At 44.7% G+C, this 17835-nt stretch overlaps 4 protein-coding genes and 1 long non-coding RNA gene across 6 annotated transcripts; 3 read left to right on the top strand and 2 right to left on the bottom strand.

The window, feature by feature from the left end:
• Positions 1 to 2968: 2968 nt before the first annotated feature.
• On the bottom strand, positions 2969 to 3455 carry BOLA1 (bolA family member 1). Its single transcript, XM_019956571.2, has one exon. It carries the CDS (start codon positions 3453 to 3455, stop codon positions 3048 to 3050), a length of 408 nt encoding a protein of 135 aa, XP_019812130.1. The 3' UTR covers positions 2969 to 3047.
• Positions 3456 to 3457: 2 nt separating this feature from the next.
• LOC109555699 (uncharacterized) lies at positions 3458 to 5528 on the top strand. 2 transcript variants are annotated; one of them, XR_002180292.2, is made up of 3 exons: positions 3458 to 3727; positions 3817 to 3934; positions 5094 to 5528. It is a non-coding gene; the product is annotated as an uncharacterized lncRNA (long non-coding RNA). The 2 variants fall into 2 exon arrangements; XR_002180294.2 differs by having other exon boundaries at positions 5152 to 5528.
• Positions 5529 to 12559: 7031 nt separating this feature from the next.
• Positions 12560 to 13920, top strand: H2AC21 (H2A clustered histone 21). Its single transcript, XM_019956578.2, has one exon. The coding sequence runs from the start codon at positions 13528 to 13530 to the stop codon at positions 13918 to 13920; it is 393 nt and encodes a 130-aa protein (XP_019812137.2). The 5' UTR covers positions 12560 to 13527.
• A 154-nt stretch (positions 13921 to 14074) lies between these two features.
• H2AC20 (H2A clustered histone 20) lies at positions 14075 to 14533 on the bottom strand. Its single transcript, XM_019956584.2, has one exon. It carries the CDS (start codon positions 14474 to 14476, stop codon positions 14087 to 14089), a length of 390 nt encoding a protein of 129 aa, XP_019812143.2. The 5' UTR covers positions 14477 to 14533; the 3' UTR covers positions 14075 to 14086.
• Positions 14534 to 14749: 216 nt separating this feature from the next.
• H2BC21 (H2B clustered histone 21) lies at positions 14750 to 17090 on the top strand. The gene has a single exon (XM_019956590.2). The coding sequence runs from the start codon at positions 14795 to 14797 to the stop codon at positions 15173 to 15175; it is 381 nt and encodes a 126-aa protein (XP_019812149.1). The 5' UTR covers positions 14750 to 14794; the 3' UTR covers positions 15176 to 17090.
• Positions 17091 to 17835: the final 745 nt, after the last annotated feature.

Consider the following 17835-nt stretch of genomic DNA (forward strand, 5'->3'; position numbering starts at 1 on the left):
AACAACTCCTTTCTCCAAACTGAAGGCCAGAGTAACACAATGCATCACATTTACTTCCTGAGTTGGCCTCTAAGCTGACCTTTCCACTTTTATAGATAGAGGGTCCTCATAGTCTCCTAGTTTCGAAAACTTGGGGTAATGTCCTACAACTTAATAGCAAAACAACTAATAACCTGATTAAAAAATGGGCTAAAGACTTGAGTAGCCATTTTTCCAAACACATAAAATGACCAATAGGTACTGTTCAGTCGTGTCTGACTTCTTTGCAACTCCATGCAGAGCAGCACGCCAGGCTTCCCGTCCTTCATTATCGCCCAGTTTGCTCAAACTCACGTCCATTGAGTCGATGCCATCCAACCCTCTCATCCTCTGTTGCCTTCTTCTCCTGCCCTCCATCTTTCCCAGCAACAGGGTCTTTTCCAGTGAGTCGGCTTTTCACATCAGGTGGCCAGTAGGTATATATGTATATAAAAAATGCTCAATGTCACTAATCATCAGGGAAGTACAATAAAAACCTTAATGAAATACCACCTCATACCTGTCAGGATAACTACATATATATATATATATATATATATATATATGGTGAGTGAAGTCGCTCAGTCATGTCCGACTCTTTGCGACCCCACGGACTGTAGCCTACCAGGCTTCTCCATCCATAGAATTTTCCAGGCAAGAGTACTGGAGTGGGTTGCCATTTCCTTCTCCAGGGGATATTCCCGATCCAGGGATCGAACCCAGGTCTCCGGGATTGCAGGCAGATGCTTTACCCTCTGAGCTACCAGGGAAGCCCCCAAATAATATATATATTATATAAAGTATTGCTGAAGATGGGGAGATATTGGAACCCCTGCACACTGTTGGTGGGAATACAAAATGGTGCAACCACTCTGGAAAATACGGAAGTTTCTCAAAAATAGAACTACCATATGATCCAGCAATCCCACTTCTGGGTATTTACCCAAAAGAACTGAAATCAGGATCCTGGAGAAGTGTTAGGACTCTCATGTTCATTGCAGCATTATCACAATAGCTAAGATGTGGAAACAACCTGAATTGACAAATGCCTGGATAAGGAAAAATTAATATATACATACAATGAAATACTCACCAGCCTTAAAAAAAGGAAATTCGGCTGTGATAAATCATGAGGACGTTATGCTAAGTGAAATAAGCCAGCCACAGAAAGATAAATATGCACGATTCTACTTATATGAGTTATCTATAATAGCTGAATAGAATCAGTGGGATGTTGGCTGCTAGGGGCAGGATGGGGTGGAGGGGAGAGGGAAGTAGGGAATTATCAATCAACAGACCTTAAGTTTCAGCTAAGCAAGATGATTAAACTCTAGAGATCTGCTGTATGACATTGTACTTATAGTCAGTGATAATGTATCATACACTTAAACATTTGTTAAGAAGGTAGATCTCATATTAAGTTTTTGCTATAATAAAATAATATTCACAAAAACAAATTTAAAAAAATCTAAAAACTCCACAAATGAAAACAAATAAAAACTTGGGAGTGGTATTTCTTGAGAACAGAACCAACTTCACTCCAAATCCTTTTGTGTTTTTTAAAAATATAGATTCCAGATTCCATTCTTGATTTGTGGATTCAGAATCCTTTTTTTGGAAAAGAGGTGACCTAGAATCCATATTTTAAACAAGCTCCCTTGGGAATTCTTACCTGTGAAGAAATCTAAAAACCCTGCCTGAGGGTTAACATTGACTCCCCTCTCACTGAAGTCCATTTCAGTTCTAATCAAATCCTTTTGATTTTTTAAAAATGATAGCTCTCAAATCAACTCCTTCCTTTCCATTTCAACAGCTAACCTCTCAGCCAAAGTTCTGCCTTCACCATTGGTTACTCTCCATGCCTCCAATTCCCTATGACAACTGACTAACATCACTGCCCCCAAATGCTCTTTGCCATCCTTTTCTCAAAACTCTTCAATGATGACTCCCTACCGCCCAACCAGATGCAGTCTAAACTCCTTAGCCGGAAATGGTGGATAAATGTTAACCAAGCCTTTTCTTTACCAAGTTCGATCTCTACACAGAGATCATCAGAAAATTGCTTATCTAGACATTACTTGTTCCCCTCAGAATTATGACAACGTTTGGAAGGCTCATAAGAAAAAGGGCTTTGTAAAGTTTTCTCCATCTTCTATACTGATTTCCTAGGTTACAATCTTTTCACTGCTTTAGTGTTTGTTTTTTTAAAGATTTTTTTCCTCATGAGAAATGCAAATCCTTTTGGAAATGGACAGGTTGTTAGAAAGCCAAACATCCCCTAAGTTTGAAGTTCAAACGCATCCGTAATTGCTGTTTTGTCCAATAACTCTGCCCAGTCCAGCTTCTTTGCCCTTGCTTGGGCTCTTTCCCCTGTTAGCAGCAACTTTCCTCTCTTTTCTGGCTTAACGAAGCTCTTTCTGACTATGCCTAGGCTTCAAGTATCTTTCTTTTCCGAAGAACATCTGTAGCACTGACAGCAGGTCATTAACACCACTGCAATTCACCTCATATGATAATTTCTCTTTTAATGTACAGGATTACTAGTAACTTATATAAAGTCTGGCGATTCATTAGTCACAATTTAAAATGAAACAACTTCGATGCACGATGCTGGATGCTTGGGGCTGGTGCACTGGGACGGCCCAGAGGGATGGTATGGGGAGGGAGGAGGGAGGAGGGTTCCGGATGGGGAACACATGTATACCTGTGGCGGATTCATTTTGATATTTGGCAAAACTAATACAATTATGTAAAGTTTAAAAATAAAATAAAATTAGAAAAAAAAAATAAATGAAATGAAACAACTGGGCAGCTTTTCCTGAATAGTAGGGATTGTCCCCTCTTCTTAGCTTAACCTTAATGTGAAATGAATTACTCTCTCCTGAGAATAGGCATATGCTGGTTAAACGGGCATATTACATTACTCGTTTCTAACAAATACCAGACTGTATTAAATGGAAGAAAGCCCCAGTAGTTTATTCTCACGAAACCCGCTTGAATCCTGGTCCTCCCTCTCTCCAGGTCCAGGGTTAGTTTCGACTTTTCTTGCTCCCACCCAGGCAGGCGGGGCTTGTGTCTAGTTGAGGGTTCTCCTTCCATTGGGCGGGGGTCCGCGCCTGTATGGCCAGGGCGTGGACTGGCCCAGCCAGCTCTTCTGACAGAGCCGCATGGACGAGCCGATGCCTTTGTAGCGGGCTCAGTCCCTCAAAGCGAGAGCTCACCACCGCCACGCGGAAATGGGTCTCACTGCCCGGTGGGACCGCGTGGCCGCCGCTCTCATTACGCAGCTCCAGCACTTCGGGGTTCAGGGCCTGCTCCAACTTCGTGCGAATGGCAGCCTCGACGGGACCGATGACCCCTGATCCCGCACTGCCCCGGGACATACAGACGCGGCTGGCCATGGAGAACAGGCGTACGACCAGCTGCCCACTCAGCATCGGCTACGGCAGAGACAAAGACGGGAGCAGTGAGGGTCAGGGCCTCGCTCTTGGTACCAGCGTCTCAAACACCCTAGCCCCCGCCTCCGGCCAACGTCCACCCTGGGAGCCCGTCTAGACGCCAGTGAGATGCGAGGCACCGCCCCTTTCCTCTGTGTGACGTTGGGAGATTGTGGCCTCCGCCGAGAGCAGCTGAAGGGCGGCGATGATTAGAGAGAGCCCGCGCTTCTAAGGGGATTCGCAAAGAATGAGCTGGAGGTTCCAAGAGTAGGGTATGTGCAACTCCGGACTTTTGGTTGAGCCGCTGTCCCTGTGCCCCCTCCCTGAACCCCAAACTGGACCCTTTCTACCTCGTACTCAGGCTTGGCTACCGCAGTTCCCTCTCTGGGACGGAACTCCTGACAAGCCGGGCGAATGCAGATCTCGCGTCCAGAGGCACTCTGGGAAATGGAGTTCTCGCTACGCGATAGACCAGGCAGGTGAGGGCTCCCGGGAACTGTAGTCTCTGTTTGTCTCTTGAGGTCGTGCGTGCGTACGTGTATGCTCAGTCTCTTTAGTGGTGTCTTTGCGACTCTTTGCGTCCCTAAGGACTGCAGACCGCCAAGTTCCTCTGTCCATGGGGTTCTCCAGGGTAGACTGTTGGAGCGGGTTGCCGTGCCCTTCTCCAGGGGATCTTCCCCACCCAGGGATGGAACCCAGGTCTCCCGGAATAGCAGCAGTAGCAGTGTTTGTCGCTCAGTCGTGTCCGACTCTTGGAGACCCCATGAACTGTAGCCCGCCAGGCTCCTCTATCTAGCCCAACACTTTTATATACAAGAAAATGGAAGTCCATTTCCTTTATCGAATACATAATTATTGTGCGCTGCTGCTGCTGCTGCTGCTAAGTCACGTCAGTCGTGTCCGACTCTGTGAGACCCCATAGACGGCAGCCCACCAGGCTCCCCTGTCCCTGGGATTCTCCAGGCAAGAACACTGGAGTGGGTTGCCATTTCCTTCTCCAATGCATAAAAGTGAAAAGTGAAAGGGAAGTCGCTCAGTCGCGACCCCATGGACTGCAGCCCACCAGGTTCCTCTGTCCATGGGATTTTCCAGGCAAGAGCACTGGAGTGGGGTGCCATTGCCTTCTCTCTCTATATATATAGGCTTTCCCGGTGGCCCAGTGGTAAAGAATCCACCTGCTTATGCAGGAAATGCAAGAGACTCGGGGTTCGATCCCTGGCTGGGGAAGCTACCCTGAAGTAGGAAGTGGCAACCCACTCCAGTATTCTTACCAGGATAATTCCGTGGACAGAGGAGCCCGGTGGTCTACAGTCCATAGGGTAACAAAGAGTTGGACATGACTGAGTGACTGAACATGTACTTTATGTATACCTGTATACTTAAAAAGTGTATTTGTATACTTTTTCAGAAAATAAATTGCAGATAGCATGACATTTCATCCCTAGGTACTCTAATACATATCTCCTCCTAATAAAAGGGATATTCTCTTATAGAAAAATACCCTTATCACACTAAAAATTTTTTTTAACATAATGTCAATTGCAAGGTTAGTATAATGAACACCCCATTTATCCTTCATCTATATTTACTAACATTTTTCCATATTTGCTTTTTAATCTCTTTGAATATGTGTATCAGTTCAGTTCAGTTCAGTCACTCAGTCATGTCCGACTTTTTGTGACTCCATGAATCGCAGCATGCCTGGCCTCCCTGTCCATCACCAACTCCTGGAGTTCACTCAGACTCATGTCCATCGAGTCGGTGATGCCATCCAGCCATCTCATCCTCTGTCGTCCCCTTCTCCTCCTGCCCCCAATCCCCCCCAGCATCAGACTCTTTTCCAATGAGTCAACTCTTCACATGAGGTGGCCAAAGTACTGGAGTTTCAGCTTCAGCATCATTCCTTCCAAAGAACACCCAGGACTGATCTCCTTCAGAATGGACTGGTTGGATCTCCTTGCAGTCCAAGGGACCCTCAAGAGTCTTCTCCAACACCACAGTTCAAAAGCATCAATTCTTCAGCGCTCAGCTTTCTTCACATATGTGTATACATAATAAAAATAAAAACTGTTACCATTTTTGTTGAATCATTTGAGAGTTGAAAATCTTTATACTTCATTGCTGTATACTTCAGCATATATCTTCTAAGACAAGGACATTTTCCTATATAACCACAATACCATTACCACACCTGAGACATTTAACATTTGTTCAATACTATTATCTAATATACAGTTGATATTCAAATCTCCCCAGTTGTCTCATTAGTGCCTTTATTTTTTGAAAGTCAGTCAAGGATCATGCATTGCATTTAGCCATCTTTAAATCTGTATTTTGCAAAGTTCCTTGGCTTCAGTGTGAGAACTATAAAGGAGGTAATGACACAAGCAGGAAGACCAGTTTAGAGGTTTGTGTAGCAATCTAGGTGAGAATGTTGATGTCTTGGACCATGGTGGTGGTGGAGGTGGAGACGGAAAGAAATTGTGGGTAATTATGGGAGGGACAGTATGAAGGATAATTATCAGCTTTGGGCATCAAGATGGATGGCATTTGTTCCCTAAGATACAGAATTTTGGAAGAAGGGTTGGAAGGGTGGGGAAGGGGGAGATTGGTGTCCAATTCTTTTTGGACTTGAGTTTGTAGTGTCTTTATGATATCCAAGAAGAGATGTCATGTTGGATATATGGTTCTGTGTGTGTATGCATTTTATTTTTAACTTTTTCTTAAGTGCTTTCAGAGCTACAGAAATTACAAATAACTACAAATAGTACAAATAATTCTGTATACTGCTCACCTTGATGCCCACATTATCCAAATATTAACATTTTATCATGATTGCTTTATTTCTTATCTATCTACACATATATAATTTTTTTCTGAACCATCTGAGAGTAAGCTTCAGAGATAGAGCCCATTTACCTCTAACTACTTGCAATGGTTAATTTTAAGTGTCAACTTGACTGGGCCACAGGGTGCCCAGATATTTGCTCCTGCTGCTAAGTCACTTCAGTCGTGTCCGACTCTGTGTGACCCCATAGACGGCAGCCCACCAGGCTCCCCTGTCCCTGGGATTCTCCAGGCAAGAACACTGGAGTGGGTTGCCATTTCCTTCTCCAATGCATGAAAGTGAAAAGTGAAAGTGAAGTTGCTCAGTCGTGTCCAACTCTTAGCGACCCCATGGACTGCAGCCCACCAGGCTCCTCCATCCATGGGATTTTCCAGCCGAGAGTACTGGAGTGGGGTGCCATTGCCTTCTCCAGCCCAGACATTTGGGCAAATGTTATTCTGGATGGTTTTGGATGAGATTTAAATTGGTAGACCGAGTAAAGCCGATTGCCCTCCCTGTTGTGGCTGGGTCTCATCCAATCAGTGAAAGGCCTGAACAGAACAAAAAGGCTAACCCTCTCTGAAAAAGAGTTATTTCCTGTCCCAGTTCTTTGAACTGGGACACTGGCTTTTTACCTGCCTTCAGACTTGAACTGAAACACTGGCACTTCCTGGGTCTCCAGCCTGTTAGCTTTTGACTGGCACTGCAGCACTGCGTCACTTGGTTCTCAGACCTTCAGGCTTGACTGTAACTACACAATCAGCTCTCCTGGGTTTCCAGCTTGCTGACTCACCCTGCAGATCTAGGGACTTGTCAGCCTCCATTATCATGTGAGCCAACTGCTTATAATAAATCTCTCTCTCTCTCTTGCTTGTTTGCTCTTACTCTCTGCATATATATCTTTTTTGTTCTGTTTCTCTGAAGAGCTCTAATATATATTTGCTAATACATTCTTAGTAAAAACTTTTTTCTCACATAACTACAGTATAATTGTCAAATTTGGGAAATTAACATTGATACAGTACTACAGATTTTACTGAAAATTTTTCATTGTCCCATTGTCCTTTATATAAAATGAAAAAAAAAAAAAATCTGGGCCAGGATCCAGTCTAGGATCACATGCTGTATTCAGTTGTTATGTCTCTATGGCCTCCATTTAATCTGGAATAGTTCCTTAGTCTTTGTCTTTCATGATTTTGGCATTTTTGAGGAGTACAGACCATCTGCACTTTTCAGGTGGTGTTAGTGGTAAAGAACCCACCTGCCAATGCAGGAAATGCAGGGTTTGATTCCTGGGCTGGGAAAAACCCCCTGGAGGAGGGCATGGCAATCCACTCCAGTATTCTTGCCTAGAGAATTCCATGGACAGATGAGCCTGGCAGGCTACAGTCCATAGGATCGCAGAGTCTGACACAACTGAAGTGACTTACCATGCACACACAGACCATTTATTTTGTTGAATATCCCTCAATTTGGGTTTCTCTAATGTTTCTTTCTGATTCAGATTTAGGATATACACTTTTGGCAGGAAAACTGCAGAAGTGGTATTGAATCCTTCTCACTGAACTATATAGGAGGCATGTAATTCGCTTTGTCCTATTGTTAATGATAATTCTGATCAGTTGATTAAGGTGGTATCTCTCAGGAAAAAAAATGTAAAATTTTTATTTTCCATTTGTAGTTGTAGGAGATGTTTGAGTCTATGTAATATTCTGTTTCTTGTTAAGATTTTGTTTATTAATTTTGGCATCTGAGATGTAAGAGTTGTTGAAGATGAAATAAGATCATGTGCAGTGGGGTGAAGGTGGGAAAGTGGGAAGGAAGGGAGTGAAATCACCTGGGAAAAGGTATAAAGTGAGAAAATAAGATTTTCTTTAGAAGATCACTTTGGCTAGTGTGTGAATATATTAGGGGAATGAAAAGAATGCAAGCGAAGAATAGAAGAGCCTTTAGCAGTAGTCTGGTGAAAGATAATCTGAGTGAAGACAGGAAATGAGCTAGAGAGAGAAGTAAAACAATTAGAATGATGTTAAAGAGATGGAATCTTTAGCACTTGTTTTTGGTGAGTGCCTTGTAATTTGCTAATCCAGTGACAGTGGTGGGGAATGGTGGGAGGATGCTTTGTTGGTGACAGGTACTATTCTAAATGAACTCTTAATTCTTGCAACAGTCTGTGAAGTAGCTACTGTTAGTACTTTTGGTTTACCATTTTGAGGAAGCAGACACCCTTACAGGTTAGATAATACATTAATTTGTCTATGGTCATAGATCTAGTAAGCAAACTCAGGAGTCAGGCTGCAGAATTTGAACTCTTAACCATTAAGTTATTCTGCCTCCTAATTTTGGGCTCTCAGGTTCCAGCTCTGTACCAGGCTCCTTGTATTTAATTCTCATTTATTCTAACAACTCTGTTATGGTAGGGTATATTGTTTTTCTTTAATTGATGAACTTCTATTGTATCTTCTATCACTCTGGCTACCACAGTCTACTGTTGATAGCTAGCATCTGGAGAGTGGTTTGTTGACCAAAGGCCAACTATAATTGTTTCACAAATAAGTAAACCAAGGCTCAGAGGAATTTAAGCACTTGCTGCTGAAGGTCACACAGCCACTTACAAAGACATGATTAGAACCAAGGTCTGCCTCACTCAAAGTCTGTGCTCTTTACCCCTCCAAGCACACTACTTCACTAACTAGATTATGGGCTTCATGAAGCAAGCCTTGCTTCCTCCCTATTACAGAGAGAGGGAGAGCTGGAGAGTTAGAGTGAGAGCTACAGAGCATGTGAGAGGTGTGGAATTAGATTTAATACTTTAGATTTCATCTAGCTATAAATCCTTATTAGATAAGTCCAGATAGGCCAATACCCTACAAATTACATCAGCCTCAATTACTATCTATTGTTCCCTGGAGTTCCTTTCCCAGCATTCTTACCAGAGCTATTAAAATATATAACAGAGTAGGCCATTTGTAAAAGCCAAATACCTTCACAAATAGACTGGATCTTATCCCCTTGAACACCTCTGGGATTTTTAACCGAAAGCAACTGAATTCCTAACCAGGCAATCTAGTTAATCAAACATTTAGTGCATTCGAGCTCCACTGTATCATTCCAACCATACTCCTTTCCACTTTTCCCCAGCTCCACCCTCAGCCCCCTCCACACTGAGCTGCACATCATTCATGACATGAACCAGGCCGTCCCACAGCTCCTAGCCATTGCACATAAAGTTGCCTTTGGCTAGAATGCTTTCAGTCTTCTCTTGACCCACAAAGTCCTCCTCATGGTTCCATGAGATATCACCTCCTCTTTCATGAAGCTTCCCTACTCCCACACATATAGCCTCAGTGTACCCACATCTCTTTGTTCATGGTCTGCTGATAGACTTGAAGCACTGTGTCCTGTGCTTTGACCTTGGTCTCACTTCCTTTCTGTGACCACTTCAAGGGTGAGACCATGTCTTCATCACCTTTAAATCAAGAGTCCTTTATTCCCTCCACCTGGCTCTTCAGTTCAGTTCAGTCACTCAGTCATGTCAGACTCTTTGCGACTCTATGAATTGCATCATGCCAGGCCTCCCTGTCCATCACCAACTCCCGGAGTTCACTCAAACTAACGTCCATCGAGTGGGTGATGCCATCCAGCCATCTCATCCTCTGTCGTCCCCTTCTCCTCCTGCCCCCAATCCCTCCCAGCATCAGACTCTTTTCCAATGAGTCAACTCTTCACATGAGGTGGCCAAAGTACTGGAGTTTCAGCTTCAGCATCATTCCTTCCAAAGAACACCCAGGACTGATCTCCTTCAGAATGGACTGGTTGGATCTCCCTGCAGTCCAAGGGACTCTCAAGAGTCTTCTCCAACACCACAGTTCAAAAGCATCAGTTCTTTGGCACTCAGCCTTCTTCACAGTCCAACTCTCACATCCATACATGACCACTGGAAAAACCATAGCCTTGACTAGACGGACCTTTGTTGGCAAAGTAATGTCTCTGCTTTTCAATATGCTATCTAGGTTGGTCATAACTTTCCTTCCAAGGAGTAAGCGTCTTTTAATTTCATGGCTGCAATCACCATCTGCAGTGATTTTGGAGCCCAAAAAAATAAAGTCTGACACTGTTTCCACTGTTTCCCATCTGGTAATAAATATTTGTTTTTGAATAAACAAATAAAACTATACTCTTAGAGAATTAGCATCTTCTTTTCTAAACTATTTCTCCAGCTCTCCCTCCCTCTGTAATAGAGGGAGGAAGCAAGGCTGGGCACAATGACTTCATAAAGCCCATAATCTCCTTAGTGAAGCAATGGGCTTGGAGGGATAAAAAGCACAGACTTTGAGTGAGGCTGCAGGTCAGGAAGCAACAGAACTGGACATGGAACAACAGACTGGTTCCAAATAGGAAAAGGAGTACTTCAAGGCTATATATTGTCACCCTGCTTATTTAACTTATATGAAGAGTACATCATGAGAAACGCTGGACTGGAAGAAGCACAAGCTGGAATCAAGATTGCCAGGAGAAATATCAATAACCTCAGATACCCAGATGACACTACCCTTATGGCAGAAAGTGAAGAGGAACTCAAAAGCCTCTTGATGAAAGTGAAAGAGGAGAGTGAAAAAGTTGGCTTAAAGCTCAACATTCAGAAAACTAAGATCATGGCATCTGGTCCCATCACTTCATGGCAAATAGATGGGGAAACAGTGGAAACAGTGTCAGACTTTATTTTGGGGGGCTCCAAAATCACTGCAGATGGTGATTGCAGCCATGAAATTAAAAGATGCTTACTCCTTGGAAGGAAAGTTATGACCAACCTAGATAGCATATTGAAAAGCAGAGACATCACTTTGCCAACAAAGGTCCATTTAGTCAAGGCTATGTATGGTTTTTCCAGTGGTCATGTATGGATGTGAGAGTTGGACTGTGAAGAAAGCTGAGCGCCAAAGAATTGATGCTTTTGAACTGTGGTGTTGAAAGCTCTTGAGAGTCCCTTGGACTGCAAGGAGATCCAACCAGTCCATCCTAAAGGAGATCAGTCCTGGATGTTCTTTGGATGGAATGATGTTGAAGCTGAAACTCCAGTACTTTGGCCACCTCATGTGAAGAGTTGACTCATTGGAAAAGAGTCTGATGCTGGGAGGGATTGGGGGCAGGAGGAGAAGGGGACGACAGAGGATGAGATGGCTGGATGGCATCACCGACTCGATGGATGTGAGTTTGAGTGACCTCCGGGAGATAGTGATGGACAGGGAGGCCTGGCGTGCTGCAATTCATGGGGTCACTAAGAGTCTGACACGACTGAGAGACTGAACTGAACTGACTTTGGTTCTAATTATGTCTTTGTAAGTGGTTGTGTGACCTTCAGCAAGTGCCTAAATTCCTCTGAGCCTTGGTTTCCGTATTTGTGAAACAATTTCAGTCGGCCTTCAGTATCCACGGGTTCTGAACCTGAGGATTCAACCAACTGTGGGTGGAAGATATTTGAAAAAAAAAAAAAATCCAGAAAGTTTCAAAAAGCAAAACTAGAATTTGCCCTGCCTTGGCAACTATGTACATAGTTTTACATTTTACAACTATTTACATAACATTTACATTGTATTAGGTATTAAAAATAATCTGCTGCCCCTGCTAAGTCGCTTCAGTCGTGTCCGACTCTGTGCGACCGCATAGACCCCATTGACGGCAGCTCACCAGGCTCCCCCGTCCCTGGGATTCTCCAGGCAAGAATACTGGAGTGGGTTGCCACTTCCTTCTCCAGTGCATGAAAGTGAAAAGTGAAAGTGAAGTCTCTTAGTCGTGTCTGACTCTTAGCGACCCCATGGATGCAGCATGCCAGGCCTCTCTGTCCATCACCAACTCCCGGAGTTTACTCAAACTCATGTTCATTGAGTCGGTGATGCCGTCCAACCATCTCATGTCGTCCCCTTCTCCTCCCGCTTTCAACCTTTCCCAGCATCAGGGTCTTTTCCAATGAGTCAGTTCTTCGCATCAGGTGGCCAAAGTACTGGAGTTTCAGCTTCAACATCAGTCCCTCCAATGAATATTCAGGAATATTCATGAATATATGCTGTAAGATGCAGGAAACTGTAGATGTTAGCTCAGGTACCGGGCAGACTGTTGGAACAATTCAGGGAAAGAACAAAGAGAGGAGAGCTGGCGAGGGTAGGGGGGTGGCGGGGGTTGGCAGGTGACTGGATGAGTTTGCTCTTGGATAGGTCGAGTTATTGGGACAGACAGGTTGAAGCATCCAGTAAACAGGTATATAGGCCTGAGCTTCTGCAACAAATACTAGTTGAAAGCACTGAATTGGGTACGACTTCAGGAAGAGTGAAGAATGGAATGTGCGGAAAGGGCGAGTAGGGAGGCAGAGCCGAGCTTAACAATGGGATTTAAACACGGGCAGAGGAAAAGAAACAGAATGAGGAAGGACGGAGGGCGACGTTTTGAATGCCAAGTTAAAGACGCCTTCAAGTTGAAGGCGGTTTGGGACGCCTCCTGGAGATCAAGAGGAGGATGACATTCTATTCTGGGCTTCCCTGGTGGCTCAGACCGTAAGGAATCCACCTGCCTGCAATGCTGGAGACCCGGATTCGATCTCTGGGTCGGGAAGATCCCCTGAGAAGGAAATGGCTCTCGGTTAAACGGGAGTCTGAGGAACAGAGACGGGTGGGGATGGGGCGAAGCCACACCGCAGACAACTAAATTGAAAGAAAAGAAAAAGCCTCAGTAGTTCTGTATTTTTTAAGGTAGTCTGGCTTTGACGAGCCAGGAAAAGAGGAACTTAGTAATTTAAGGTTCCAAGGCCCTTGAGTGGGAGTAACTGCATTTGCTAAAGGCTCTCTGCAGCCCTTTAGGACCCTTTTTAGGATTTCCCTTGGTGTAAACCGGGAAAAAACCTACCACCCGTAACCCAGAAAAATATTGCCACTCAGTAAATAAAGCAAAACAGAAGAGCGTCTTGTTTGAAAGCCTTCACTTTAAAAATCCTGGCATGCAAATAAAGGGCTTTAATGTGGCTCACAACGATTGGTAGGTACTTATAGAAGCCGTCATTTCCACGTAGCGCAAGATGCAAACGAAGAGTCTGCTTTTCGCTTTCCTATTGGCTGTTCGATCGGACTCCCCTTTTAGCCAATCAAACCACTTCCCTTCGCCCCTCCCGGTAGCTCTTATAAATTACATCAAATTGGTTACCCTTGCCATATCCTTCTCCTTGAAAAAGAAGCCGTAACTGCAGTTTTAGCAGTAATGTCAGGCCGCGGAAAGCAGGGAGGCAAAGCTCGGGCCAAGGCCAAGTCGCGCTCATCCCGCGCTGGCCTTCAGTTCCCCGTAGGGCGAGTGCACCGCCTGCTGCGCAAAGGGAACTACGCCGAAAGGGTGGGGGCCGGCGCACCTGTGTACTTGGCGGCAGTGCTGGAGTACCTGACCGCGGAAATCCTGGAGCTGGCGGGCAACGCCGCCCGAGACAACAAGAAGACGCGCATCATCCCTCGCCATTTGCAACTGGCCGTGAGAAATGATGAAGAGCTCAACAAGTTACTCGGGGGTGTCACTATTGCCCAGGGCGGTGTCTTACCCAATATCCAGGCAGTCTTATTGCCCAAAAAAACGGAGAGTCACAAGCCTGGCAAGAATAAGTAATTAAAAGGCTTGATACCATCCCCACTCACCCCAAAGGCTCTTTTAAGAGCCACCACCAAAGTGTCAAAATAAAGGGCTGATCACAAAATAGCGCATTAGCTCTTTTTTTGAAAACTTGGGTGGCTCTAAAAAGAGCCTTTGTTCTTTGGCTTACTTTGAAAAGGCTTTATTTGCTTTTGGCTTTATGGCTTTCGGTTTTCTTTGGTAACAGAACGGCCTGGATATTGGGCAAAACGCCGCCCTGGGCGATGGTGACCTTGCCCAACAGCTTGTTCAGCTCTTCGTCGTTGCGGATGGCCAACTGCAGGTGACGAGGGATGATGCGCGTCTTTTTGTTGTCTCGCGCCGCGTTGCCGGCCAGCTCCAGGATCTCGGCTGTCAGATACTCCAGAACCGCCGCCATGTAGACGGGCGCGCCGGCCCCCACCCGCTCAGCGTAGTTGCCTTTGCGCAGCAGGCGGTGCACTCGCCCTACCGGGAACTGCAAGCCTGCGCGGGACGAACGCGACTTGGCCTTTGCGCGGGCCTTGCCTCCCTGCTTTCCACGACCAGACATGACTAAAGATACGAGTAGTACGATTAAAGACCAGAGCCCCTCGGCTTAAAAAAGATCAGCAATTGGAAAGCCTTTATAAGTTTTCCGAGGGGTGGAGTCAGGAACGAGCTTTTCATTGGTCCTAAATTGGCTCCTGAAACAGCCAATAAGGTTAAGAGTCGGTGTTGTTCTGTCGCTATTACTGATAACGTAAGGTCTCTCCGCGGACCAATGGGAATGTAAGACTTTTGGAGCCTTAATTTGCATACGGTGGTTATAAATGGATTAGGCCCGCCCATTCTCATACCTCTTTTTTTTGCCAAACGGCGTTGTTCTACAATGCCTGAGCCGGCAAAATCCGCTCCCGCGCCCAAGAAGGGCTCCAAGAAAGCTGTCACTAAAGCCCAAAAGAAGGACGGCAAGAAGCGCAAGCGCAGCCGTAAGGAGAGCTATTCCATCTACGTGTACAAGGTGCTGAAGCAGGTGCACCCGGACACCGGTATTTCGTCCAAGGCCATGGGCATCATGAACTCATTTGTCAACGACATCTTCGAGCGCATCGCGGGCGAAGCGTCGCGCTTGGCGCATTACAACAAGCGCTCGACCATCACGTCCCGGGAGATCCAGACGGCCGTGCGCCTGCTGCTGCCTGGCGAGCTGGCCAAGCACGCCGTGTCCGAGGGCACCAAGGCGGTCACCAAGTACACCAGCTCCAAGTGAGTCCTTGCTGGTACGCGGCGCTCGCACGAGGCGCAAAGCCGCTTGATTTTCCAAAGGCTCTTTTCAGAGCCACCCACCTAATCACCAGAAAAGAGCCTTGTTCACTTGTTTTTCCTCAGTTCCTCACAAAGTAAGTTACTCTAGTTGGCTAAAAGTAATGGAAGATGACACACGTAGCTTTTTAAGCCCTTATGACTTGAGATTCCTGGCGCGTGACTGGCTTTGCTTTTGAATCTAGGGCGCGTCTTAACCCTCACTGCTGCTTAGCTTTCGTATGAGTCAGTTCTAAATTAGGATACTGAGACTGCTACTAGACTTGTGTCCTGGTGGCTCTGTTGGGTACGTTTCACCGGTGTTCCAAAACGAAGTGAGTGATTCCAGCTATCCACATTTAAGAAAGGACCCCAGGACACGACCAAGCCCGGGTCTTTCCGAACATTGCATCACAGCCCTGAAGAATTGCGAGTTTGGCAGCCGCGTGGGTGCCGGATCACCAGTTACGCCCTTGCGATGTGGCTTCTTGTGGACACCAGCGGTTCAGGATACTTCGTACTGAGCCCGCGCTGCCTGGTCTCAGCCTTTCCCTGATTGGACATGAATATTCAAAATCTCCCGCCGCTCTGGAATTCATAGGTTCTAGGTTTGCGCCGCTCACTTTGGCGCTGTGAAATTCCTGTTATTTCTTGGTTTGTGGATCATTTTTGCTTTTAATTCTCTTTTCTCGAAATATTTCGGCGTCAAGTCACTGCAAGGCACTAGTCATTTTAGTTTGGTCTCAAACGTCACCTCCCAGACACCTTCGGGAAGTTGTGCCTCTCCTTGTCTCTGGTCCCTCACTATTTTATCTTCTTCCTAGCAGCTGTCAGAAATTGTTTTGCTATTAGTTTTTTTTTCTTGTTTACCATTTTCCTCAAGACCTTAACAGAAACTTTATTGGTTTGGTTTGGTTTTTCTCTATATTGTCCCCACCAACCAGTGCTTGGCACACAGTGGACACTTTAAGTACTTACTGAATTAGTATTTGTTGAATTGATTTTTCTGTCCCTCTTCTTTTAAAAATAGCCTTCGTGGATGGATGGGTGCGGTTCATTTCCATTAGGTGTATGGGAAGACATGATGAAAATGGAAATGTTTCGGAGCTCCTTTCCCAAGTTGGCTATGGTCACCTCAGGGCAACAGCTGGGAGGAGGGCTGTATTTGTGTGTGTGTGTGTGCGCTAAGGAGGAGGTGGCAGTTTTAAGTCCTTCCTTTATGCTTTTCAGTTTGGTCTAATCTTTGGATTTGCATTAAATTCAGAACGTTGCTCACTAGAAGATCCTTTTCCTTTTTTCATTTATGACACCCTCCTTCCATCCTTATCTTTTGTTCCCCATTGAGATGAACTTTTCATTTATATTAACAGTGTCATTTACTCTTCAGGAGACCCTATAAAATAGACAAGGTTCGGGCTTCCCTGGTGGCTCTGGTAAAGAATCCTCCTGCCAGTGCAGAAGACACAGGTTGGATCCCTGATCCAGGAAGATCCCAGAAAGAGAAAAAAAAAGAGAGAATGTTAATATTTCTTTAAAAATGAGGTTGAGAGTGAGTGATCCACTGGTCATGTAGCTAACATTGTCCACCTTTGTACCCTCAGATGCAAGGACGATTGCATTTTAGTTTTATTTCACTATAATCATGGAATGTTGTATTTTTCTGTCCAAGCCTTGATTCTGCTGATAATGGCACTGATGATCTGATCAGTTATTCAACTCTGCTTTTGGATAAGGGGTCCTGGAGTTGATTGCAGGTGTTTCATGAATCCAAATGGACTCCAGACATTATCAGAGACTGAATAAATCTTAATGTTTCTTACATGTGTGTTTTCAAATGTGTGTATATGCTATTGTTATTAATAAATTTACCAGTTAATTAAAAAGCTTGGCTGCATTCTTTTATCTGTAATATATTTTCCAACTAAATGAAGTAGATAAAATCACTACTGGCTCTAAGCAAACGTATAGAGATGTTTGAGTGCCTCTGACCTGGAAGGTGAATATTTATAAACTATCAACCAAATTTGCTTCTACTCCAGAAGGGTAGTGGGGCTGAAATAGTCTGGTAGGAGGACACTATTAATGCTTAGTAACTGAAAAGTGCGTGAGCACAAAATGAAACAAAGGTCATGACCACAAACAAGAAGCACTATAAATAAAATAGAAAAAATAAAGTTATTAACAAAGTTTAGAAAATACCTGCAGAGTACTTAGTATGTGTCTGTCAGATGTTTTAGGTCCTTCACATGTATTGACTTATTTAATCCTCACAAGAACTTTATGAAATAGTTACCATTATTGTCTCCCACTTTACAGGTGAGGAAACTGAGGCATAGAAAGGCTTCTCCTCAGAAATGCTCAAAGAATAGACTCTTAGGTCAATGTTTAAGGGACTTGAGAAAGGAAGATCCCTCTCCAAAAACCTGTATTTGGGGGGAAATAAATAAGTATGCTTTAAAATTAAAGAGAAATATCACCTACTTTAATTTCAGGATGCACCGTGGGTATACATCTGTGGTGGAGGTGGTGGCTGAAAGTGTGTGGAGGGCTCTCATTTTCCAGAGGCCATAGCTCAACTCTGTTTAGTTTGTCCCCATAGTCATAGGGCTCACCAGCTGAAATACTTTT

The sequence above is a fragment of the Bos indicus genome, chromosome 3 (genome assembly GCF_029378745.1).
Source record: "Bos indicus isolate NIAB-ARS_2022 breed Sahiwal x Tharparkar chromosome 3, NIAB-ARS_B.indTharparkar_mat_pri_1.0, whole genome shotgun sequence".
Taxonomy (NCBI): domain Eukaryota; kingdom Metazoa; phylum Chordata; class Mammalia; order Artiodactyla; family Bovidae; genus Bos; species Bos indicus.